The sequence below is a fragment of the Leopardus geoffroyi genome, chromosome E3 (genome assembly GCF_018350155.1).
Source record: "Leopardus geoffroyi isolate Oge1 chromosome E3, O.geoffroyi_Oge1_pat1.0, whole genome shotgun sequence".
NCBI classification, from domain to species: Eukaryota; Metazoa; Chordata; class Mammalia; order Carnivora; family Felidae; genus Leopardus; species Leopardus geoffroyi.
The window spans coordinates 7,208,641-7,235,958 of NC_059340.1; the positions used below are offsets into that span (position 1 = coordinate 7,208,641).

At 40.3% G+C, this 27,318-nt stretch overlaps 1 protein-coding gene across 7 annotated transcripts in view; it reads right to left on the minus strand.

Moving 5' to 3' along the window:
- LOC123589021 (NXPE family member 3-like) overlaps window positions 1-27,318 on the minus strand; it is a 65,305-nt gene that overhangs the window by 9,808 nt on the left and 28,179 nt on the right. For 5 of the 7 annotated variants that reach the window (XM_045460578.1, XM_045460580.1, XM_045460583.1 and 2 more), the window contains 2 exons: window positions 13,387-13,471; window positions 13,167-13,281 (listed from right to left, as the gene is read on the minus strand). In XM_045460578.1, coding sequence (XP_045316534.1) covers window positions 13,167-13,281; window positions 13,387-13,471 — 200 coding nt within the window. Of the gene's footprint in view, window positions 1-13,166; window positions 13,282-13,386; window positions 13,472-19,577; window positions 19,784-27,318 lie in introns of all 7 variants that reach the window. The other 2 variants (XM_045460581.1, XM_045460582.1) reach the window with 2 other exon arrangements.

A 27,318-nucleotide genomic window follows, 5' to 3' on the forward strand; every position in this document is an offset into this window, starting at 1 on the left:
AAAAAGGAGAGATGTGCAAATAGAAGGGAGCAGTGGGGAGGGAGTGGGCTGTGGCTCCAGCTATCTCTAGCCCCCAACCAAAATCCAAGTCTCAGGTAACCACAAGCCTAAATTGGCCTTGCCTCAGGGGGACATCCACATGGCTCAAAATCACAGTACGAATGCTCAGCAATTCCTCCCAGGGAAGGAAGTAAATCCAGTTTGACGGCCCATCAGTATTTGGTAGTCTCTAGCATTTATTTACCCTGCTTCTGATTTGTTCTCTGACTACACTTTAGTGTCAGGGATCTGGACCCCTTTGCTCAGCCTTTCCTCAGCACAGACATTAGGTGACACATACACACTCTGGCCATGTGTTATTCCCATGTTTCACCAGGGCCAGGGCACAGGGGATGCCCAAGGCCCCTCCTTATGTATCTCCTGGATAAAATCAACATAAGCAGGAAGAAAGATTTGGGGCCTACATCAGGAAGAAAGGACTGCAGCACATGGGGAGAGAAAGGAGGAGCTATTTCCTTCATGCAGATCACTGGGACCTGCCCCAGAGGCACTTACTTAAGCCCCTGGAATTCCAATTTTTCTGTATAGTATGAGTTGTTGGCATAGTTTGGGACTGAGAACTGGGGAGGCCACAGTCTTATCAGGCATCCATGCAACTGGGGAATGAGACCAGAGTCTGCCAGTGGCTCTGGGAGTGGCTTGACAGTGAGTCCTTTATCTTCAGGGCCTGTTGGAGCCACCACCCTCTCATCAAGCCAATAGTTAATGAGCTGGTCAGCAACTTTGATCAGTCAACAAGAAGGGATGGCCACTTTGTCAGGTTAGTGACAGGATGGAGGCTACTTCTCCTTCTCTTGGTTTCCCTTCCCATATCAGAGGAGAAATAGAGGGCGGAGGAATGAGGGAGATATGTATGAGCAGAGCATGCCTCCCACAGACTCGTATCAGCCAGAACCTTGGCCGAACCTGGCAAGAGGGGACAGAGGGAGAAAGAATGGAGCACAGGAGAATTTTGAACTGGATATGAAGGTGAAGTTTAAAATGAATAGAGCTGAGTCTTAGAGACACGAGATCGACTGAATTTCACAACTGAAATTGACTTAAAAGTTATGGAATTAGGGGTGCCTGGGTGGCTCAGTCGGTTAAACGTCCGACTTCAGCTCAGATCATGATCTCACGGTTCATGGATTGGAGCCCCGCATCGGGCTGTGTGCTCACAGCTTGGAGCCTGGAGCCTGCTTCAGATTCTGTCTCCCTCTCTCTCTGCCCCTCCCCCACTCACACTCTGTCTCTCTCAAAAATAAATAAACAATAAAAAAATTTTTTTTAAGTTATGGAATAAGACAGAGATGTGGTTAAGGGGAAGGATAGCACTGAACAGACACATTGCATAGCAACAACTGGAAGAATTAAAATTGTTTCAAATTTATATTCCAACGAGGTTCTCCCTAAACTGGTTGTAAACTCTCTAGTAAGCATGGGCCTTTGGTCTCTGCAGGCTGTGATGACCCACATTGTGGTTGATGGCTGTAGTCTTGCCCCTGGATTTTATTTTTTTATTTTTATTTATCTTTTTAGTGTTTATTTTTTGAGAAAGCATGAGCATGGAAGGGGCAGAGAGAGGGGGACAGAGGTTTCGAAGCAGGCTCTGCACTGTCAGCTCAGGGCCCGATGTTGGGCTCGAGCTCATGAACTGTGAGATCATGACTTGAGCCAAGGTCTGAGGCTAAACCAACAGAGGCATCCAAGCGCGGCTTGCCCCTGGATTTTAACTGCATGGACTTCAGTAGGCAAAAACTGGGTATCTGCTGTTGACTTTGATCTAAGAATCTGCTCCTAAAAAGGGGGTTAGATTATCAAGGAGAGAGAGCATATAGTTGTGGGGTTTTTTGTTTGTTTGTTTTTTAATTTTAAGTAGGCTCCACACACAATGTAGGGCTTGAACTCACGACCTTGAGATTAAGAATCACATGCTCAGGGTGCCTGGGTGGCTCAGTTGGTCAAGCGACCGACTTTGGCTCAGGTCATGATCTTGGAGTTCGTGGGTTCAAGCTCTGCATTGGGCTCTGTGCTGACAGCTCAGAGCTTGGAGCTTGCTTCAGGTTCTGTGTCTCCCTCTTTCTGCCCCTTCCCAACTTGTGCTCTCTCTCTTGCTCTCAAAAATAAATAAACATTAAAAAAACCCTTTTTTTTAAAGAATCACATGCTCTACTGACTGAGCTAGCTAGGTGCCCCTAGTTTTGTTTGTTTTGTGTTTTGGAGTATATCATCTCCACCCAAGTCAGAGGGTTCATGTGTCTAGGGGGGATCAGGATTTGTTTAAAAGGATTGCAAAAGGGGGGTCTGGGTGGCTCAGTCAATTAATTGTCCAACTTTTCATTTTGGCTCAGGTCATGATCTTACAGTTCATGGGTTTGAGCCCCACATTGGGCTCTGCACTAACAGCTCAGAGGCTGCTTGGGATTCTCTCTCTCTCCCTCTCTCTGTATCTCCCCTGCTCTTTATCTCTCTCTCAAACTAAATAAATAAACATTTAAAAAAAAAGGAATGCAAAGAAAAAGATGATACATAAAGGCCATAATGAAGGAGAGGAAAATGGACTAATTTTTAAAGCATGTTAAAATATTGGGGCAGCTGGATGGCTCAGTTGGTTGAGCATCCAACTTTGGCCCGGGTCATGATCTCATGGTTTGTGGGTTTGAGCTCACATTGGGCTTTTGGCTGACAGCCTGGACAACGCAGAGCCTGCTTCGGATTCTCTGTTTCTTTCTCTTTCTGCTCCTCCCCTGCTCCTTCTCTCTCTCTCTCTCTCTCTCTCTCAAAAATAAGCATTAAATTAAAAAAAATATATTAAAAGCATAGTTGAAGCTTTCCAAAATGACTAGAGAATGAAGGAAAGAAATATATTACCAGAAACAAACCCTCCTCTACAAAGAAAGATGTGACACACAAATATTTTTGCTGACATTAAAATAACAAGTTATTCACATACTGGAAAATTCAAAAGCAGAAATAAGGCAAATGTGTTAGTAAGGAATTGCTTTTGGCTGGTAGTAACAGACATTAATTTCATTGGCATAAGCCAAGAAAATTTAATTTTCTCTCAATGAGTATCTGAAAGTAGACAATTGGTAGCTTTGGTCTTAAGGATGTCAGACCTAGGTCTCTCTTTGCATTTCTCTCATGGTCCCAATAAGGCTACTGGAGCTCCAGTCATCACATTCATTTTTGGGCAACACAAAGGAGGAAAATCAGGGCATCAAGATAGCTTTAGAAGTACCACCCAACAACTTTTTTTTTTTATATTTCATTGACTACTCCTGCCTATGATGGAATCTGGACATAAAGTCTTCTCCCCTTTCCCTGCTGGGCTCATTACCCAGCTTTGAGTTAGTAGAGAAGAATGGGAGAATATTTCTAAAATGAGGCAAAAGCCTTGGAGTCACCAGATTTTGTTCAGGAACCTGTTGAGAGGGAAACCAACATGAGGCTAACAGGGAAACTGCCCTCGGGAGGCATGTTTCTTGGGGCAAAGCAATGGCTGTGCAAGAAGCTGTGGTCACAGCCTTTGGGCAAAGCATGGAAGATGCCAACACACTGATAGATATATTTCTCAAGGTTGTGTCATTTACAGAACCCACACTTTATACAGCAATTGGATATCAGGACCATGGAACCTAAAAGGGAACAGGAAATCGAGATGTTTCAAACATACATGATGTGGGGAAGATGGGCCCTTTAAGTAAGAGCTGATGAAGTTTTCCCTACTGCACACTTCCACAATTTTCAAAAAGAAGGGGATGTCCCACACCCCATTCTCTGGAAGAGGAGGAAGCACACAGAGGTGGATTTTTCCTACTGCTATAGTATGCACAGGACACAATCACCCTTAGTGGGGGAAATGTCCCAATAAAATTTAAGTTCATAGGCTGTGGACTTCAGACAACCACTGTAGACCAAATGGTGATCCTGAAACCAAGAAGCTTTTCTCTTCCTTGACTTGCCTTTGGCTACCTCTGAAGCTCAGCTTGTTTCTTTGGCAAAACCAGAGACTGGATTATATTGGGCTCTGGGAACATTGTTTCCTGGATTAACTGCTCAGAGGGGTGGGAATTTGCTACCATTTTCTAACTTTGGTGGGTATGGGTCTAGTGCTGTGATAGTCTGGGAGTCCTGTTGGCTTTGGAGGCCATTCTTCCTTGTTCTCTTTCTTCCTTCATTCTAAACTCTCAGGGCCTGTGTATGTGAGACAGTGATCCTGTATAAGCGTGTCTCTTGTGCAGATCTGGGCTGTCCCGCAGGCAGGTTTCCCTAGGTCTAGACTTGGGGAGGGTGTTTGTGACAGACACCGTTGGTTGTCCATCCACATTCCATTTTTGTATAGCCAAATGTGATACAATATTATCATGTAGAATATTATTATTGGTCTGAGCCAGTCATGACATCACATTCTACACCTTCTCAATCTTTTTGAGAGTTTCTCAGCTCTGGCTATTAAGATACAAGGAGAGGTCTGATAACAGATACCTGAGACAGCTGTCACTCACCAAACAAAAAGGACCAATAAAGCTGGGACTGCCCCTATTTTATTTCCACCTAAGATGTGGATTCAGTGTCTGGAGGTGTGTCAGCCATCTTGCAATAAGAAAGAAAAGGCCGTTTCAAATTTTGTTTCTTCTCCACTACCCACATACTTCTTTCTGGTGCTGGGTGTCATAGGAAGCACTGGTATCATGGTAGGGCCTCTGGCTGTTTCTTTGTGTGGTGATGCTGGGTTGGCACAGGGTGGGGGAGGAGTATTCCTGGAAGCCATTCCTATACTGAGACAACTAACTACAACTTAGCTATACACAAGAATGTCTGGAAACCACATCACATCAAAACTAAATGTTCCTCAACTCCAATTTCTCTTAACAGGCTTAAAAAAAAAAATGCCCATGACCACTCCCACATCACCTGACATACAGGAAGTTGTAATAGAAAGATACATGACCTTAACAGATTGAGGTTAAAATATTTTACTACTATAAAGTTTACAGAACCACATGACACTGCTAGTGCCCCTCCCATGGCGTTGGTAGAGATCCAAGCTAGTTAGAGTCTGAACTTTTTTTTTTTTTTTTTAACTAGGCTCCATGCTCAATGTTCAGCTTGAACTCAGGACCCTGGGATCAAGAGTTGTATGCTCTACTGACTGAGCCAGCCAGACACCCCTACAATCTGAACTTTGAGCCTCATTGGCTTCTTGGCAAATATGCCTCAGGTTATGGCAACAGCAATGCCAACTCTGCCCCCTGCTGACTGCAATATGAAATACCATAATTTATATGGTATCTCAATTTCAGAGATATTCAAATGTGAAAAAATGCACATCTTGGAATTGATGAAATATGATATTTACAATATGTATAAAAGATAAAGGACTAATACCCAGAATATAGGAAGAATGACCACAGTCAAAATGAATGCAATAAATAGTACAGTGGGAAAATGGGGAAAATACATGAACAGGCATATTACAAAAGGGGAACTGTAAAAGAAAATAAACATCAGAAAAAGATGCTCAACTACACTGGTTATATGAGTTAGGAATGGTTACAGAAAAGCCAAAGCACAGTGGCTTAAGAATGATGGTCTTACTTTTCTCACAAGATGAGATGTCCAGGAATAGGGCATGAAAGGCTGGTTAATGGCTCCAACAATGTCATCAAGGATCCAGCCTCCATATGCTGTCCTTATTATGTTGACTTGCTGTTCCATGGTGCAAGATGGCTGTATATCCAGTGCTTATGTCCATGTGTCAGCAAGTAAAATGGGAAATAGCAAACTGTGCTTGGATTTTCCCCTTTAAATTAGGAAAGAAAACATTTTCCAAAAGCCCCACCCAGAAGACTTTGGCTTTATATTTCATTGTCAAGTGTCAGTTGACCACCAGAGCTAGGAGAATGACATTATCATGATTGGTTGAGACCAATTACAATTCAGCCTGGAGGGCTTAGGCTTGGGTAAGGATTCATCTTCCCTGAAATTCAGGGATTTCTGAAGTAGCATGCTAGTAAACCAACTCTCCGGAAAGACAAAAAAGTCCTGGTTTAGAGGTTCTGTTTTTAGAGAAAGGTGTTTAACAGATAATTGACAGTCCTTAGCTACACTCAATATTACCTCTTCGGTGTCCACTTCAGATGTGACCAAGGTGGATAATGGATAAGGAGGAACTTCCCAGATGATGAAGCCAAGGACCATGGAAACCAATGTGTGGGGAGCCCTTCCCAGGGAGTAGAATGATTATATGCTGAATGCTTAGCTCTTCTCCTCCCTTCCCAAACCTCACCCCCAGCCTTCTTCCCAGACTCCCCTCCTAGAAGACTGACAGCTAAGCACAGGCCACCAACCTCAAAGCAGAATCCTGGAAAATTTCTCTGAGGAATCTGACCTGAGAGGAAAGACCTAATGGTACTAACATACAGGTTCTCCAATCACCCTACATTGAAAAGCCACCACCCATAAAGCTTTCCATTTGTTTATTGCTAGTATATAGAAATACAGTTGATTTTTATATTTTGGTTTTATATCATTTAACTGTCCTAAATTCACCTTTTGATTTACTATTTTCTTCTTAAGGTTTTCTTCTTAAATGACATCCCCCTGCCCCTGCCCATGTAAGTGACATATCAATGATATTGATTCTCTATTCCATTAACATGGTATATCTCTTAATTTATTTAGGTCTTCTTTGATTTATTTCATCAGTGTTTTGTAGTTTTCTGTGAACAGATCTTGCACATATTTTATTACATTTATACCTAAATATTTTTCTCTTTTTTGGGTGGTGCTATTGGAAATGGTATTTTTAAATTTTTTGATTCCAATTGTTCATCTATAGAAATATAATTGATTTGGTTTTTCGAAAAAATTTTTTTAATGTTTATTCATTTTTGAGAGACAGAGCACAAGCGGGGGAGGGGCACAGACAGAAAGGGAGACACAGAATCTGAAGCAAGCTCTAGGCTCTGAGCTGTCAGCACAGAGCCCTACATGGGGCCTGAACTCACAGACCGTGGGATTATGACCTGAGCCGAAGTTGGACGCTTAACCAACTGAGTCACCAGCCTCCCAAAAAAAACTTTTTAGACAGAGACTTCCTTTCCAATCTGCATACCATTTTCTCCCACTGCCTTATTGCACTGGCTCAGATTTCCAGTACAACGTTAAAGAGGAGTGCTGGAAGTAGATATCCATGCCATATTCCTGATCTTTCTGAAAAGCATTCAGTCTTTAACCATTACATATGATTAAGTAGATTCCCTTTCTCAGGTTAAGTAAATTCTCTTTTATTCCTGCTTTGCTAAGACTTTTAATCATGAATAGATGTTGAATTTCATCAAATACTTTTTCTGCATCTATTGAGATGGTCATGTATTTTTCCCTTAGGCCATTAACATGGTGAATTATATTTAGTGATGTTTGAATATTGAGTCAGCTTCGTACACGGGATAAAATCCACTTGACAATGATGGTTCTCCTAGGAAGGTTTTTTTTAACTGCAAATTCAATTTCTATAATTGATATGAGGCTATTCAGGTTATATATTTCTTTCTGAGTCATCTTTTGTTGTTTGTATCTTTTAAGGAATTTGACAAACTTTTAAGGAGTTTGTCACCATCAAAGTTATCAAATTTACTTGCTTAAATCTATTCATCTATTTAGTATCTGCGGAATATTTACTGACATACCTCTTGCATTCCTAATTTTGAAAATTTTTGTCTTTACTCTTTTTTCCTGATTAGTTGCACTTCAGGCTTAAGTTTTATTGATGTTCTCATAGAACCAGCTTTCAATTTTTTCTTTTTTTCTTCTGAGAAAGAAATTGAGAGAAAGAGAGAGAGAGAGAGAGAGAGAGAGAGTGAGTGTGGGGGAAGGGCAGAGAGAGAGGGAGAGAGAGAATTCCAAGAAGGCTACTTGCTGTCAGGCCAGAGCCCAACATGCGCATGATCCCATGAACCATGAGATCGTGACCTGAGCCAAAATCAAGAGTTGGACACTCAACCAATTGAGCCAACCAGGTGCCCCTCAATTTATTTTCTATATTGTTTTTCTGTTTTCTATTTTATTTATTTCTGCTTTGATATATATATTTTTCTGCTTACATAGGACTTAATTGGTTCTTCTTTATCAGTTTCTCAGAACTCAGGTGGATACTGAGTTCATTGATTTGAGATCTTTTTTTTTTCTTTTTCCAAATTTTTATTTAAATTCTAGTTAGTTAACATGTAGTGTAATATTGTTTTCAGGAGTAGAAGAGTAGAATTTAGTGATTCATCACTTACATGTAACACCCAGTGTTCAACACAAGTGCCTTCCTTAACACCCACAATCCATTTAGCCCAACCCCCCAACCACCTCCCTTCATCAACCCTCAGTTTGTTCTCTATCTTTAAGAGTCTCTTATGGTTCATTTCCCCCTCTTTCTTTTTTCCCCCCTTCCCATGTGTTCATCTGTTTTGTTTCTTAAATTCAACATGAGTGAAATCGATATTTATCTTTCTCTGCCTGAATTATTTCATTTTAGCATAACACACTCTAGCTCCATCTGCATCACTGCAAATGGAAGATTTCATTCCTTTTGATGGCTGAGTAACATTCCATTACACACACACACACACACACACACACACACACACACACACACACACACATCTTTATCCATTCATTGGTCAGTGGACATTTGGCTCTCTTCATAGTTCGGCTATCATTGATAATGCTGCTATAAACATCAGGGTGATGTAACCCATCGAATCTGTATTTTTGTATCCTTAGGGTAAATATCTAGTAGTGCAATTGCTGAATTGTAGGGTAGTTCTCTTTTTAGTTTTTTGAGGAACCTCCATACTGTTTTCCAGAGTGGCTGCACCAGTTTGCATCCCCACCAACAGTGCAAGAGCGTTCCCCTTTCTCTGCATCCTTGCCAACACTTGTTTCTTGTGTTGTTAATTTTAGCCATTCTGACAGGTATGAGGTGGTATCTCATCATGGTTTTGATTTGTGTTTCCCTGATGATGAGTGGCATTGAGCATCTTTTCATGTATCTGTCAGCCATCTGGATTTCTTCTTTGGAAAAATGTCTATTCATGTCTTCTGCCCAGTTCTTAACTAGATTATTTGTTTTTTGGGGGGTGTTGTTTGATAAATCCTTTATAGATTTTGTATACTAATCCTTTATCAGATATGTCATTTGCAAATATCTTTTCTCATTCTGTAGGCTGCCTTTTAGTTTTGTTGATTGTTTCCTTCACTGTGCAGAAGATTTTATCTTGATGACGCCACAAATTTTGCTTTTTGTTTCCCTTACCTCCGGCAATGTGTCTAGTAAGAAGTTGCTATGGCCCATGTCAAAGAGGTGGCTGCTTGTGTTCTCTAGGATTTTGATAGTTTCCTGTCTCACATGTAGGTCTTTCATCCACTTTGAATTTATTTTGGGGTATGGTATAAGAAAGTGGTCCAGTTTCATTCTTTTGCATGTTGCTGTCCAGTTTTCCCAACACCATTTGTTGAAGAGACTTTCTTTTTTCTGTTGGATATCCTTTCCTACTTTGTCAAAGATTAGTTGACCATATAGTTGTAGGTCCATTCTGGGTTTTCTATTTTGTTCTGTTGATCCCTGTGTCTGTTTTTGTGCCAGTAGTCTTGATGACTTACTTTGTAGTCCAGAATCATGATGCCTCCAGCTTTGCTTTGCTTTTTCAGGATTGCTTTGACTATTCGGGATCTTGTGGTTCCATAAAAATTTTAGGATTGTTTATTCTAGCTCTGTGAAAAATGCTGGCAGTATTTTGATTGGGTTGAATTAAATGTGTAGATTGCTTTGGGTAGTATAGACATTTCAACAATGTTTGTTCTTCCAATCCATGAGCATGGAATGTTTTTCCATTTTTTTGTGTCTTCTTCAATTTCTTTCATAAGTGTTCTATAGTTTTCAGAGTACAGATATTTTTACCTCTTTGGTTAGGTTTATTCCTTTTTACCTTATGGTTTTTGGTGCAGTTGTAAATGAGACGGATTCCTTGATTTCTTTTTCTGCTGCTTCATTATCGGTAAACAGAAATGCAACAGATTTTTGTACATTGATTTTATATCCTGAAACATTGCTTTATTTGTATATTAGTTCTAGCAATATTTTGGTGGAGTCTTTTAAGTTTTCTACATAGAGTATCATGTTGTCTGCAAATAGCAAAAGTTTGATTTCTTCCTTGCTGATCTGGATGCCTTTTATTTCTTTTTGTTGTCTGATTGCAGAGTCAAAGCTCTCAGTTTTTCCCCATTGAGGATATTAGCTGTGGGTCTTTTGTATATGGCCTTTATGATGTTGAGGTATGTATATCTATCCCTACTTTCTGGAGGGTTTTTATCAAGAATGGTTGCTGTATTTTGTCAAATGCTTTTTCTGCATCTATTGAGAGGATCATATGGTTCTTATCCTTCTTTTTTATTTATTTATTTTTTTCAAATTTTATTTAAATCCAAGCTAGTTAACATATATATCTTTCCTTTTATTAATGTTGTGTATCACATTGATTGACTTGCGAATATTGAACCACCCCTGCAGCCCAGGAATAAATTCCCACTTGATCATGGTGAATAATTCTTTTAATGTACTCTTGATTTGATTTGCTAGTTTCTTGTTGAGGATTTTTGCATCTAGGTCATCAGGGATATTGACCTTTTAGTAATTTTCCTTTTAGTAGGGTCTTTGTCTGGTTTTGGAATCAAGGTAATGCTGGCCTCATAAAATGAGTTTGGAAGTTTTCCTTCCATTCTATTTTTGGAACAGTTTGAGAAGAAATATTAATTCTTCTTTAAATGTCTGGTAGAATTCCCTTGGGAAGCCATCTGGCCTTGGACTTTTGTTTGTTGGGAGTTTTTTTTTTTTTTAATGTTTATTCATTTTTGAGAGGGGGGAGGAGCAGAGACAGAGGGAGACAGAGGATTCAAAGCAGGCTCTGTGCTGACAGCAGACAGCCTGAGGCAGGGCTCCAACTCAAAAATCCTGAGATCAGGACCTCAGCTGAAGTTAGACGCTCAATCGTCTGAGCCACAGGCACCCCTGTTGGGAGATTTTTGATTACTAATTCAATTTCTTTGCTGGTTATGGGTCTGTTCAGATGATCTATTTCTTCCTGTTTCAGTTTTGGTAGTTTGTATATTTCTAAGAATTTGTCTGAGATCTTACTTCTTTTCTGACAAAAGCATTTAGTGCTATAAATTTCCCTGTGAGTATCCTACAAAAATTAATAGGTCTGTTTTCATTTTCCATTTGTTCAAAATACTTTACAATTTCCTTTAAGATTTTCCTTTGACCCATGAACTATTTAGATGTTGCCTAGTTTCCAAATATTTGGGACTTTTCTCAAAATCTTTCCATTATTGATTTCTAATGTATTTTCAATGTGATCTGAGAACACAATTTTGTATGATTTGAAACATTTTAAATTTATTTAGACTTGTTTTATGATTCAGAATACAATCTATTTTGGTAAACATTCCATAAGCACTTGAAAAGAATGTGTATTCTTCTGTGTTGTGCGGAGTGTTCTATAAATGACATAATTGGGTCAAGTCAGTTGGTACTGTTGTTCACATCTTCTGTATGTTAACCTATTTTCTGTCAATTTATACTGTCAATTATAGATGAAGGGATATTGAAATCTCTAATTGTAAATTTGTCTATTTTTTATTTGAAGTCCTGTAAGTTTTTGCTTCATATATTTTGAAACTCTGTTATTAGATGCATAAACAGGTCTGTTATGTCCTCTTGATGGATTGCTGAATCGATCCTTTTAACGTTATGAAATATTTCCCTTTATAGCTTCAATTCCAGTCCAACACCTCAGGGTCTATTCCAGTCTTCCCTTTCCGTATTTGTAAGTCCTTCAATAATGGAAACTGGTTTCTCATTATCCTGAATGCATTTACTTACTTGCCTGATTTCCCTGTATGAAACCAATTTCCCAACATTTCCCTGCTCTGGTCCAGCTGCCACCTTTCTTGACTGCCTTCCTCCATAATTCCCAAGGGCTTATCACTCTATAGTGGTATCAGGAAATGCCATCTCTTGAAGTAATCTTTTCCTCTGCTAGGATCATATCCCTAAGATACATACTCTATCTTGAGATAGCACTTTTCTACTAAATTCTCATTTCCTGTTCTCTGATAAAGAACTCAAAACAAGAAAATATGTTCAAGAAAAGATTCTCAGTTTCACCAGAACTAGTCAGAGCAACAACAAAAATAAACTTATCTCAGGCTAAATGGCAAAAAGTTTGAACTAACGCCCAGAAAACGGAGCTATAGAAGCAACTCAGTTTGAAGACAACTGCTATTTAGCTTAACATAAATGATTTGTCCTTTGTACATACAGAGATTTCTATCTTTAAGGTTTCTTTTATTTTTTCCTTTAAATTTTTTAAATGTTTTCTTTTGTTAAATTTTTTTAATGTTTACTTATTTTTGAGAGAGAGAGACAGAACACAGCAGGGAGGGGCAGAGAGAGAAAGAGAAAGGGAGAGACATAGAATCCGAAGCAGGCTCCAGGCTCTGAGCTGTCAGCACAGAGCCCAACGTGGGGTTTGAACTCACAAACCATGAGATCATGACCTGAGCTGAGTTGGACGCTTAACCAACTGAGCTAGCCAGGCGCCCCTATTCCTGATAGAGCTTCTTTTTGAATAGTTCAACTTTTTTTTTTTCTTAGTGGAACCAAGGGGAAAAGGAAACTCTTACATATATGCAGAGGTAGAGAGGGACAGCAGGGCATCCTTAGAGACAGGTATGGGGGCTATCTCAATTTTAAGATCTAGAAAGGAGCCAGGTGGGCTGGAGCAGAAATATAGCACCTTGGGGGAAAGAAAGCATGGAGAGCTCAGGTTTCCTTCTTCCCCTCAGTTTTTCAGGCTAGTGTTTTGGACTCCCTTACAGTTACCCCTACCTGCTATAATTTGCTCACTCTTTTTCTAAGAGCTTGTCCCTCTTGGACACTTCTGTTTCTGGATTAGAAACAGGAAAATGGAATGATGAAATGGAGAGCTTCCTTCAGCCTCCTTCTCCTGGATGGAAGCAATTGGTTCAAGCTCTATGGATAGAGAGAGACAAGTGGAAAGAAATATACTTACACAGATTGCAATGACTGATCCCACAATCACAATCATGTGCCACCTGAACGGTCTGATGAATAGGTCTGTGGAAGCCTGGAGTTGTTTACTAGACATCTGGTGTGTAATCAAGACCCTAAATAGATAAAAGTGTCAAATCAGAAGCAGTGCCATTATAAACATGGTGCAATATGAGTTTTCTACTGTCTCCCCCATAAAGAAGATGGATAATGACAATCACCATGGATGAGATGACTTTTGTAGAAGTTCAAATGTCCAGTGGAGAAGTTTCAACACACCCTTGGAGCAATTATGATCCAGCAATTCTATTCATGTACACAAAAAACTTATATGAGAATGTTTTATTCATAGTATTCCCAAATTGAAAAAGAAAACACAAATATCCACCAATGGAAGAATAGATAAGCAAGTTTTGGTATGTTCATACAATTGAATAACAACTAGCAATAAAAAGAAAACAACTATAAATAAATGCAATAACATGAATGACTTTCAAAAAATATCAGGTTGAGTGAAAAAAGCAAAACCCAAAAGGTATATATTACACGATTCTTTTAATAAGAAATTCTAGAAGAGGCAAACTAATCTATGGTGATAGAACTCAGAATAACAGTTGGCTCTGGTAGAAGGGATTGACTAAAAGGGGGCATGAAGGAACCTTATGGGGTTCTGGAAATGTCCTTTATCTTGAATTGGGTGATGTTTTTTATATATTATATACATTTGTCCAAATTAGTTATAGACAGATCTGTGCATTTGACAATATGAAAACTATATCTCAATAAAGAGAAGAAAAGATAAGCATGTATAGTTATATAATTCATAACTAAATTTTACACACTATCAGCATGGTGGAGATGGTGCATGGGGTAAGATTAAGGGATATGAGAGTACACTAAGTATTTGTATCATTCAAAGGGGAATATACAGATGATGATATACTTCTTTTTGATACTATTATGAATGAAACTGTTTGTATTTTTTTTAAGTTTATTTATTTTGAGAGAGACAGAGAGAGAGAGAGACAGAGACAGAAAGAGAGGGGGAGAGAGACCCAAGCAGGCTCCACACTGTCAGTGCAAAGCTCAGTGCAGGGCTTGAACTCAGGAACTGTGACAGCATGACCTGACCAAAATCAAGAGTCAGATGCTTAACCAACTGAGCCACTTAGGTACCCCAAATGAAATTTTTTTATTTTTGGATTGTTCACTCATAGTGTTTAGGAATATAATTTTTTTTTGGCATATTAATCCTCGCAACCTTGCTGAACTTGTTTGTTAGCTCTAAAAGTTTTCAGCGCATTCCGTAGAATTTTATTTATACAAGATCATGTCATCTGGAAAATAGAGGGAATTTCACTTCTTCCTTTCAAATCTATATGCTTTTTTTTAAACACTTTTTTAATGTTTTTATTTATTTTTGAGACAGAGAGAGACAGAGCATGAGCAGGGGAGGGGCAGAGAGAGAAGGAGACACAGAATCCAAAGCAGGCTCCAGGCTCTGAGCAATCAGCACAGAGCCCAACGCGGGGCTTGAACTCACAGACTGTGAGATCATGACCTGAGCTGAAGTCAGATGCTTAACCCACTGAGCCACCCAGGCGCCCCCAAATCTATATGCTTTTTATTTCATTTTCATACTTGGTTTCTTTCACTACCTCTGGTACAATATTAAAATCAATAAGGGGTAAGTAAAATAAGAAATCAATAGAGGTGGGGCGCCTGGGTGGCTCAGTTGCTTAAGTGTGGGGCTTTGGCTCAGGACATGATCTTGCAGTTCATGAGTTCAAGCCCCCGTTGGGCTCTGTGCTGACAGCTCAGAGTCTGGAGCCTGTTTCAGATTCTGTGTCTCTCTCTCTCTCTCTGTGTCCCTACCCCACTCATATCTTGTCTCTCTCTGTCTCTCAAAAATAAATAAAAACATTAAAAATTAAAAAAAAAAAGTAATCAATAGAGGTAAGTAAACATAAGCACAAGTAACAAATATAAGACTAAAAATAGAATGTACAATGTTTAAACCATCAGGAAAAATATTTGATTCATCCATTGAAAAGCAGGGAAGGACAGCGGCACCTGGGTGGCTCAGTCAGTTTAGCGGCTGACTTTAGTTCATGTCACAATCTTGTGGTTTGTGAGTTTAAGCCCCGCATAGGGCTCTGTGCTGACAGTTCAGAGCCTGGAACCTGCTTTGGATTCTGTGTCCCCCTCTCTCTCTGCCCCTCCCCACTCGTGCTCTCTCTCTTTTTCTCTCAAAAATAAATATTTTTTTAAAAGGCTATTTCTTTAAAAAAAAAAAAGGAAAGTAGAGAAGGAGAAAAAAAGAAAGTACAATAAATGGGAAATTTGAAATACATTAGAAGAAACAAGTAATTTATACAGTCATTGAAATAAATGTAAATAGGTTAAACTCACCAATTAAAAGACAGTGGAGTGCAATCAAGAACATATGCTCTTAGTAGACCTCTCACCACAAGAAAACACACAAAAAAAGGATATAGGCTTAACTACATTCCAACCTCTCCTCCCAAACTCACCAGATTCAATCTCTCTACCACAGAAAGGAAGTGAATGAAGAGTTCAAGAGCTGACAGAAACATTACATTAATGGCTGCCCCTGCTAGATGGAAACATCAGAAATGAGGGATAAGTGTTTTCTCTACCACGACCTCTGTAATATACAAAGAACTCTTACCAATTGATTAGAAAAAGATAATATCATGGACAAATGGGCAAATGTCACAAATAGTTAGGTTTGTCAAATAGCCAGCCTTAGGAATAGGTGCTCAAATTCACTAAAAGCCAGAAAACTATAAATGAAAACAACAATGAGATATAATTCCCTATTTCTGCCTAAAACGTGGAAGAAAAGAAAGGAGGAAAATAAATTATGCTCGTGAAACTTTGAAGTGTTTACAGCTTGTTGTTGTTGTTGTTGTTGTTGTTTTAAGTTTATTTATTTACTATGAGAGAGAAAGAGAGCTGGGGAGGGGCAGAGAGAGGGAGACAGAGAATCTCAAACAGGCTCCACATTCACAGCATGGAACCCACTGCAGGGCTTGAACTCACGAACTGTGAGATCATGACCTGAGCCAAAATTCAGAGTCAATGCTTAACTGACTGAGTCGCCCAGGCATCCCTGTTCAAGCCTTTTTGGAAGGCAATCTGGCCACATATATTAATATTTAAAATGCAAATACTCTTTAAACCAGCAATTCTGGCTCTTAGATAGCTATCCTAGAGAAATAAAAGAACCTATTTGAAAGGAATGGGATATTTATTGCAGCACTGCTCACAGTGGTCCAGACTGGAAACCAAGCATATGTATATTAATAGGGGAATTCTACCATGTTATGCAATGAAATGTTGATATGGGATAGAGTTATACTAGGTAACTTGGAAGTGTGAACATAAGGTATTACTAAATAAGAAAAGCAAGGTGATAAAAGTATGGATTGAAGTATATCACATTTCAAAACCAAGAAAAAATCTATTTGCTTATAAAGTATATGTATATTATATAAGCATAGATACACAGACATACACATATCTCTGTATGACAGTAATTGAGTATGGAGAAAAATACAGAAGGGTACACAGCAGATAGTAACATATGTAGGACAGAAATAGGGAGATAAGTGTTCATTTAGGAAGAAGAGATAGGAAGAAAGAAAAAATTCATGATTTTAAAATACACACACACACACACACAGTATGTGTAATATCATCCCATTCATGTAAAACTATACACATGTGTGTCTGAATGCATAAAGGGGTTCTTGAAAGGATGGTCACCAAACTGTTATCTCAAGGTAATGAGATTTCAGGTGTCTTCTATTTTTCTCTTTATATTTCCATGTGTTATTCAAATTCAAATAAAAAGCATGTGTTATTTATATGATCACACTTTAATTACGGAAATAAAAAGTGTACTTTTATGGAGGAATTCTCTTCCTCCTCCACTGAGGCTGGATTCCAAGAAAGGACAGGATTAGGTGGGGCAAAGACGGGCATATCCCTAAGTACTACTGCCTTGGTGGCCGATGACCTATTTAAGTAGGAGAGGACCATGTTTAAGTAGGAGTCCAAAGGACTACTTATAAAGGGCACATGGGCATGGGGCCTCTTTCAAGTTGTCTAGAGCCAGAGAGATAGATGCATCCACTGGAAACCTGGCCTGGAGCTTGAAAACCAGGCCTTCCACTATCCAGCGTGAATCCTGGGACTGGCAAAGAGCTAATGCTGCCAGACTCAGTGGCAACCTGGTTCTTGGGTAGGATGGGGGACCATCAAGCTGAGGATAAACTGAGACTCCTCTTGACCTTCTGCAGGACTTTCTGCCTGTTCTCTAACCCAGAGCAGCAAAGAGCCCTGGGCCAAGTGAGTGGTATCACCAATGTCATTATAATTTTCTGTATTATCGTCTCCAACAGTGCTCATGTGGAGACTGAGTGAATATAAAATATCCAAATGCAATTAAAATTATGAGGCCCCATTAAAAACATGAAGCAACTAGCAGTAACACAGCCACCTGGGCAGATTTTTAGCTTCTGCCCAAATGAAGATGGAAGGCAGGAGAAGCGTATGAAAGAGATTCAGTCCCCCAGTAGCTATTAGCAAACTCCAGAAACATTCCCCTTCCATCTCTTTTCTTGAAATGTGAGGACTTGGCCCCCAATTCCACTCACCTAGTCACTTTTTCACTCTATCAAGCACCTAGAAACTCCACCCCTGCTTCTTTGTACTTGTAATATTGGACAGACTTCCTTAAAATCTAAAAGCTACTGGCACTGCTCTAATAAATCCAGTCATCCTACACTGTCAGGCATCTGCTTCCAGATTATTACCACATCAGGTTTATTCAACATCTTATCAAATCTAAGGCAAATACTAATAAGAGAATTTCACTTGGGATAGAGCCAGGGATCTCTTCCCTGACTTCATAAAGCAGCTGCAACCTATTCTTTTTTTTTTTTTTTTTTTTTTTTTAATTTTTTTTTTTTTTTTCAACGTTTATTTATTTTTGGGACAGAGAGAGACAGAGCATGAACGGGGGAGGGGCAGAGAGAGAGGGAGACACAGAATCGGAAACAGGCTCCAGGTTCTGAGCCATCAGCCCAGAGCCCGACGCGGGGCTCGAACTCACGGACCGCGAGATCGTGACCTGGCTGAAGTCGGACGCTTAACCGACTGCGCCACCCAGGCGCCCCTGCAACCTATTCTTTAATTCCTCTCCCTCCAGCTCCTCCTTTAAGAGGGAGGGCTTATGTCTTCCTCCGCACTTCTTGTGGCTGTTGGAAGACCTGGGAATCCAGACCATCCTTCTTTAGAAATTCCAGACATCCTACCACTCAATTGCTCCTTTTCACTCCTGAGACAAGGTTGCAGGCTCCATATTCTCCCCAACACAGCTCTGAGACCTAGGCAGACACATTCAGCTAGGGCAGACCAAGAAGAGGAACCAATCTACCTAATTAGAAGTGCCACCCAGGGCAGAGTCAAGTTGACATCATAACTCAAACACTAGAGGGACGACAGCAAAACCATGTCAGAGAGGCTTATTCAGCTAATGGATAAGTCACTACTGTAATATACACTTGAACATACTGTTGCAATTTGGGTGGCAATCAGCAGGTTCCCCAGCCAGCACTGTATTCAGGATCACCTAGACGACTGCTATGCATCAGGCAATGGTCAATAGGAGCAAAAAGGGAAGTAGGAACGAAGGAGACCCCTTTGCCACCACCCAATGCCACCTCCCTTTTCCTTTTCCTCCAGTTCTTGCGTGAGAATGAGCATGCAGGGAAACCATGAGGTAGGCTACAGAACCACAGGGTCAGCTATGGGCTTACTTGTGTAGCACCACACTCTAAAATACCTTGGTCATCATCCTTGGCTCTGCACAGTTGGATGCTGGCTACTGCCTTGCAGGGGTGGACACCTAATATTCTAACCTAGAGATACTCCACATCTCACCCTCCTCCCAACCACGAACCTGCTCCCAGTTCTGCACAAGGTTGCCAGTGCTAACAAGGTTGCCATCTCTGAGGTCTTTTTCTCCATTAGCTTTCTCAAGTTCCCAGCAATATTTGACACTGTTGACCACTTTCTCCACCCTGAAGCTTTACCCAAGTCTCCTGTTTTCTTAATCACTTGGGCACTGCCTCATACCCCCTTCTGTGGACATTACCCAATGTTCTGTTTGTACATACCACTTTCCGAAAACCAGGTGCCATATCCTGTGCCCTTCTTTGTATTCCACACAACAATAAGGACGGTAATTTGCCCAGATGATGATTTTAATTCATGCTGGTTGCTTGACAAGTAGACCAAATACCCTGTTCCCCAACTTGAGTCTGCCCATGTGTCCACTTTCTCTGCTCACATTTCCTTTCTGAAGCCTCAGCCTGCTTACCTCATCTCAGGATACCTCTCAGCTCTTCTTGTTCTTTCTATCTTTCCTCTGTAAAGTCCCCAAAGTCTTGTTTCCTCTTTTCATAGCAACTCACAGGGTAACATCCTGCCAATGGCTCAAATATTGCCCAAGTATGGCATCTCCAAACGTGAGGAGGACGTGGCCAGTCACCACCCAGAATGAAGTCAAATGTGGAGAGAAGGCACCTGTAGTAGGAAAGAGAGCCACGCTTCTTAGCAGAATAAAGTTAGAGGCTGAAAACACAACAGCAAAGAAGAAATGTCTTCTTATTCCTTATTCCTTCTTATTCCCTGCAGGGGAATAAGTCTGCAGGCAAGAGGAGCTTAATCACTGTAAAACACTATGGTCCAACCCCCCAAAGAATAACGACTTCCTCTTCCCACTCACCAGAAAGCCTTTCTACTGATTGTTGAACAAAGCAAATACTGGCGAGAGGGCCATGTACATCTCCTTTCTAAAAAGAAACTAGACTTGAAGCTAATATCTAGGAAGATGCAGGGAATGTGCAGGATGATGTCCTTGCTTGAAGATTGAGTGCTTTTTTCCTGAGTCAGAATTTTCATTGTCTTCTGTGTAGCATTCAAGCACTAAGAAGTGAAAAGGGACCCAAGTTGGGGGCCAGGAGGATTCCCAGTGTCATGGCTGTAGGAAATGCATGAGAGGTTAGGGGAAAAAGACAAACTTTGAAATCTGAGTTTACACAGAAAAACATTATTTTGATTCTATTTCCAAAATAGATAATACAAATTATTTGATCAGACAAAATAAGAAAGACTGATTTACAAAAAGGAAAACTCAGAAAGCAGAGAGGGAAGTATTCTGGCCAGAGTCTGGTAAGGAGACAGAAATCCCACTAGATTGAGCAGAGAGAATTTAATATCAAGAATCATTAACCAGGTATAAAGAGCTGTGCATAGGTAACTGGAAAAGCAGGAGAACACTATGTTGTTGGGTAGGTTCCAACTGCCGGAAGCAGCCACTACCCTTGGGACTGAGGGAGTCTAGCCAAGTTGTTAGAACGGTAAACACTTAGAAACGTAGGAGTCCATGGAGATAGTACTCAGACCTCTGCGGAGTGGCGCTGCCCAACTGGTTCTGAAAGTGTTGAAAAAACCACAAACTTGATCAGCTTCTGCTCCTGGAAGCAATAGGTGCCACCAGTGTGAGGAGGGTATCTGACTCGCTGGAAGGACACAAGCAGCAATCCCATAAGAAGCAGACAGGAATAGCAAATCCTGTCTCTTTGCAAGTCCTCTCTTTCCTGCAGCCTTGCCCTCTACTTCTGCCATCCTCTATTGGAAGAGCCTAACAGGCAACCAGCAGGTAGAGCAGCAATGTTTGCGGAGTCCCAGCCCCAGACTCACAAAGTAGAGCATAGAAGGGTAAGTTTGGAACTGAGAGACAATAACATATCTAACAGCAGAGGCAGACAAAACAGTAATTAAACTTGTTGCCTAGAAGTTGTTCCATGTGAGAGGTGCCTGGGTGGCTCAGTCAGTTGAGCCTCTGACTTGATTTTGGCTCAGGTCATGAGCCCAGGGTCATGGGATAGAGCCCCCCATCAGGGTCCAGGCTGACTGTGGAGCCTGCTTAACATTCCCCCTCTCTCCCTCTGCCCCTCTCCCCTGCTCATGCACGCTCTCTCTAAAACAGAGGTAGTAATAATTAAAAAAAAATAAGTTGCTCCATGTAAGCAATAAGCTTAGCTATAGGTTTTCTAGCAATAAGGCCAACACTAAGGTTTATAAAATGTTTTCTTTCCTAGTAAAGCAAGATACAGCTTTGGAGAAAAGCACTCTGCTAACCAAATTGTAGAAGACACAGTGGAGGGAGGAGGGTTGTCTGGGGGAGAACTTGAGATAACAAGGTCTCTAAGGGAATGGAGTTTGGCTGAGTTGGATCATAGTTGCAAGGACTAAGGGAGAGGAGTCGTGCTCAGGGGTTTGCAATGTGAGGGTCCAGCATGCTGGTTTCTTTCTGGGTCAGAATTTCCATCATGGGCTACTGTCAGTTTCAACTAGCTGTTTCCTGAGTTTTCAGGCAAGGCTGAGAGCTGAATACAAAATAAGTAATCACCTAAAACCATATCCAGGAAGTGTCAAGCATTTACCTTTTCCCTGGGATATACATTGCAAGGCAAGGGCTCAAGCCCTGCTACTAGTCCAGGAAACCACTTTGGGTATGATATACAAATCCTCAGAGATCTTCTCGCTTAATTCTGCTACCTCACCTCTTCCCTCACCCTGTTCCCATCTCAAAAAAATGTTGCCATGTGATTTATATCATTCCTGGGCATCTCTGTTTCCCAGCCTGGAATGTCCTTCTATCTACAATGTCCTAGAATGCTCTGTGTCTGGCTAATTCACAATCCTCTTTCAGAACTCAGCTCAGGTATCTCCCCTTTGTGAAATTCTTCCCTAGGCCCCGGAGGCTGGGTCACATGCCTATCCTGTTACTCTCCATAGCTCACCTCTGTTATAACACTTACTGTATGAAATTGCAACTGCCAGTTACCAGGGGCAGCATAATAACTGACTCTGATTAATCAGAATTCTTACTTTCCAGAGATGGAAGCTAATTCTGGCTGATTAAAGAATAAGGGGTATTAATAAGAGGATTCCGTGTACTCCCCGTACTGCTGGGAGACTGGAAAAGCAAGCTTGAATGCTAAGTAAGCTTGTAGGAACTAGAGGGTCTAAGAAACACTCAGACCTTAATTAAGGGTCTAAGGAATCCTTACACCATGCTCTGAACATGCCTGCTGAGGCGCCCACCACCAGTGCTGCTGCCTGACAATCACTGGGAGAAATATCTGCTGTTGTTTACCCCAAGGATGCCATTTTTTGTGCCAGGAGCCTGACCTTGAAACTACCACCACTGATACCACCCTTACCAGCAAAATGGATTCTGTGTGGACCTCATTTTTCAGGTCACTCATGTCTGAATTGAAGGATGTGATATTATGGAAACCAAGAATAGGAGAGTTTCATAAAGGAAGGCGTGGTCCATGATGTAGAAAAAAATCAAAAGGTAAGGACTGGATAGTGTTCATTGGATATACCCTAAAAGGGGTTTACCTTAATAAGAGCAGTTTTGGTTGACTGGAAGGGAAAGCAGGGTGAGATGTGAAAGGGAGGAAATGAAGTTGGGGAGACCCCTCTTTCAATAACAATAGCACTGCAGCTTGAAGGCGTTCTCACTGGCCAAATCTGGAGTAATTTAAGAATCAATTCAAAGGAAGTATGTCCTTGGTAGTATTATCTGTGGAAAATTCTGTGAGATCCGAAATAAATGTAGGTTTCTCCAGAAACCATATGTAGTTTCTTCTGTAAGATGCCCGGAGGCAACATGAATCTAGAAGCACTTAAATTAATGTTGATCTAGAGATTTCTGAAGCCACCCAAGTGATGCCAATTTTGGTTGAAAATCAGCATGAGGACTGGCTTATGGCTATAAAGTATTAGTGGACACTTTCCCCTGCAGTTCTACTCATCAGATGTGCCCAAAGTAGTTTTCCTTGTGCTCCTTGGGTCTGGAGTTATATCTCTATATTACCCTTAGCCTAAGGGTAGAGTCCTTTGAGATCACAGTTTGTCTAGGGCTCTTCTATTAGACTGGGCACTTAGACCTTGTCTTTCCTTTCCAAGGCTACAAAACAGATGCTAAAGAATTAAAATTATCACCAATATTAGACATATCACCAATACACATGATGAAGTTGTGTAAAACTAAATACATATGTGTGCAAATGAGTATAAAAAAATAGGGAGATCTGAATAAGACTGGTAGATTGTATCAATGTTAATATCCCAGTTGTGATATTGTACTATCTATCCCAAATATATTAAGTAAGAAAAAAAGGTACAGAATAGTCTATGCTATATGTTACCTTTTGCTAATGGTGTGCTGTGGGATTTGGTCCAACTACCCTGATGAAGACAACTGAAAAAAAGTAATTAAAAGAAAGTTTTAAAAAATTATCAGGAGAGAAAAGGGAAAGGATTAGAGCTCAGAGATAAAATAAAGTTGGTTCTAAACGAGGGGTATTTGTGAATAGAGAAAGCAGACATACAAAGCTCTGCTTCTGCCATTCTTAAGAGGTCAAGTGAACATAGGTCAAGTCCTTTGGCAATCAAGGAGGAAGACTTTAGTGAAATACGTTTTGCTTTTGGCTGAGACCCCCAAAACACCTGGGATTATTTACCAATCCATGAAAGTTCCCTGAAAGGTGGAGATGTATTTTTGGTGGAGCAATGGGGGTTGGAACTTAGCACCTACCAAGGGAGAGCCCTAGTGTTATATTCCCTGTACTGGGCTAGAAACTGAACTTTACTCCGGATGTTGGTGTGTACTATATTCTCAGAGAGTATAAAGATGGCTCACAAAACTTCAAACTTTGTTCCTGAACTATAAACACTCTCAGATGTCTGCTGGAATGAAAAGTCTTCTTCAGAATATAACATTGCCTAAGGTCTTACATTATACATAAAAGTATCTTTTCAAATAAAATGTCCAGGAAACAATCAAGTATCACAAGATATGTGGTGAAGCAAGACAAAACAAGCCAGGAGAATACAGTGCGAAAAATAGAACATAATTAATTTGCAGTCCTGGAGGAAAGAAGAAAAGAATGGAAAAAGTTAATATTTGAAGAGATAATGGCTGAGAATTTCCCCAATTAAAGATGTAATGAAGGGCATCAATCTACTGTTTCAAAGATCCCAACAAAGTCAAAGAATTTTTTGGAAAATCCACATTAAATAACATTTGACTGAAAATACAGAAAAATCCAATGAAAAATAAGAGAAGACAAAAAGTGATCAATGCTAAGAATGAAATAAAGACTACCACTAAAGACTCTGCAGACATCAGAGGTATAAGGGAATACTGCAAACAACTTTACACACATAAATTTGACATTGTAGATGAAATGGATCAATTCACTAAAAAGCACAAACTATTAAACTCACCTAATATGTAACAGTTACTTTGAATAGTGCTATAACTATTAAGAAAAATGTAAGCATATAACCAAACACAGTATGTGTACCTTGTCTGAATCCTGATTCAAACAAATGTAATAGAAAAAGATCCACCATATAAATAGCAACCAAAGAAAGTTGGTATAGACATTAAGGCAAACATCATTTCTACAAATAGGAAAGGTTTTCTCATAATGATAAAAAGCTCAATTTGCCAGTAATATATAATAATTCTAAGCAGCTATGCATCTAATAATATGGCATCAAGGGCACCTGGCTGCCTCAGTTGATGCAGTGTGCGACTCTTGATCTTGGGGTTGTGAATTCGGGCCCCATGTTGGGTGTAGAGATTACTTAAAAATAAAATCTTAAAAAAATGGCATCAAGTAAATAAAGGAGATTTTAATATGTACCTATCAGTAATTGGTAAAATAACTATACAAAAGATTAGTAATGATGTAAAAGATTTGAACAACATGATTTTATTTTTTAATTTTTTTTTTAATGTTTGTTTATTTTTGAGAGAGACAGAGACAGAATGCGAGTGGGTTCGGGGCAGAGAGAGAGGGAGACACAGAATCCGAAGCAGGCTCCAGGCTCTGAGCTGCCAGCACAGAGACCAACACGGGGCTTGAACTCAAGAGCTGTGAGATCATGACCTGAGCCGAAGCCGGACGCTCAACCGACTGAGCCACCCAGGCACCCCTGAGCAACATGATTTTATTTTATTTTATTTTTTTTTTCGTTTATTTATTTTTGGGACAGAGAGAGACAGAGCATGAACGGGGGAGGGGCAGAGAGAGAGGGAGACACAGAATCGGAAACAGGCTCCAGGCTCTGAGCCATCAGCCCAGAGCCCGACGCGGGGCTCGAACTCACGGACCGTGAGATCGTGACCTGGCTGAAGTCGGACGCTTAACCGACTGCGCCACCCAGACGCCCCAACATGATTTTAAAAAACAGTCCTATTTAGTCAATAAATTAAGTATCAACTGTAGAATATGCATGCGAATATTTACAAAATTGATTGTATCCTGGACTAAAAAGCAAGGCTTATCAAATCTAAAAATATTTAAATCATATGAAATATGTTTTCTGGTCACAATGCAATTATATTAGAAATCAATGACAAAGGGGCACCTAAGTGGCTCAGTCAGTTAAGCATCTGACTTCAGCCCAGGTCATGATCTTGCGGTTTGTGAGTTTGAGCTCCACATCAGGCTCTGTGCTGACAGCTTGGAGGTTGGAGCCTGTTTCTGATTCTGTGCTCCCTCTCTCTCTGCTCCTCTCCCGCTCACGCTCTGTCTCTCGTTCTCAAAAAAATAAACATTAAAAAAAAAGAGAGAAATCAATGACAAAAATAGTATTAATGGAAAGATATTTATTATCTCTCAGTTGAAACCACACTGAACTAAAAATTCAGTATAACAACAGTTATTCAGTATAATCACAATTATGCAATTTTATGGAATAAAAATTCCAACAGGAATTGTTTTCAATTTCACAAATTGGTGAAAGATTTCTATGGAAGCTCAAAAGGCCAAAAAAAAAAAAAAAAAATCTGCCAAGGCCCTTTTATTTTTTAAATTTTTTTTAATGTTTCTTTATTTCTGAGACAGAGAGAGACAGAGCACGAGTGGGGGAGGGGCAGAGAGAGACGGAGACACAGAATCCGAAGCAGGCTCCAGGCTGTGAGCTGCCAGCACAGAGCCCAACGCGGGGCTCGAACTCACAAACAGCGAGATCATGACCAAAGCCTAAGTCGGACGCTCAACTCACTGAGCCACCCAGGCGCCCCATGCCAAGGCCCTTTTAAAGAACAAAAATGTAGGTCTTGTCTACCAGAAATGCAGAATTATTACGGAACTTTAGTAATGAAGACTGGGTGGTACTGGCGCAGATATAGACAAATCGACTCACTGTACAGAATAGACAGCCCCAAACAAATCGATACATTGACACCTGATTTGCGATGGAAGATGTACTGCAGAGCTATGGGGGATGGATGGACTTCAAGTCAACGTGTCAGGTCAATCAGGTATCCAAACATCCAAAACTTTTTTTCTTTTTATGTTTATTTTTGAGGGAGAGACAGAGACAGAGTACGAGCAAGGGAGGGGCAAAAAGAGAGGGAGACACAAAAACTGAAGCAGGCTCCAGGGTCTGAGCTGTCAGCACAGAGCCTGGTGTGGGGCTTGAACTCATGAACCGTGAGATCATGACCTGAGCCGAAGTGGGACACTTAACCGACTGAGCCACCAGGCACCCCCAAAACTTTTTTTTAAATGCCGTTTCATAAGTAATCCAGAGAAATTCAAATTAAAACCACATGAGTCACCACTACACACCCACAAGTTTTGTCAAATATTTTTAAATGATAATATCAAATGCTGGCAAGAATGTGGAACAAGAAATGCTTGTGAAAGAGTAAACAGGTAAAACCACTTTTTAAATACTGGCAGAACCCAGTAAGTTGAAAGATAATCTACTCTCTGATCAGCAAAACCACCACCAGGTGACACCCTGCAGAAATGCCTATTTATACAGGCTGTAGAGTCACATGCACAAGAACACAGCAGCATTTTTCATAATAGCCCATCAACAGTAGAATGTAAACATATAGGGTAATATAATCATACAATGAAATATAAGTGAAAAAGGATGAACTGCAATTATATGAAAGAATATGGATGAATCTTAAATACTTCATTGAGCAAAAGAAGCTAGACAAAACAATT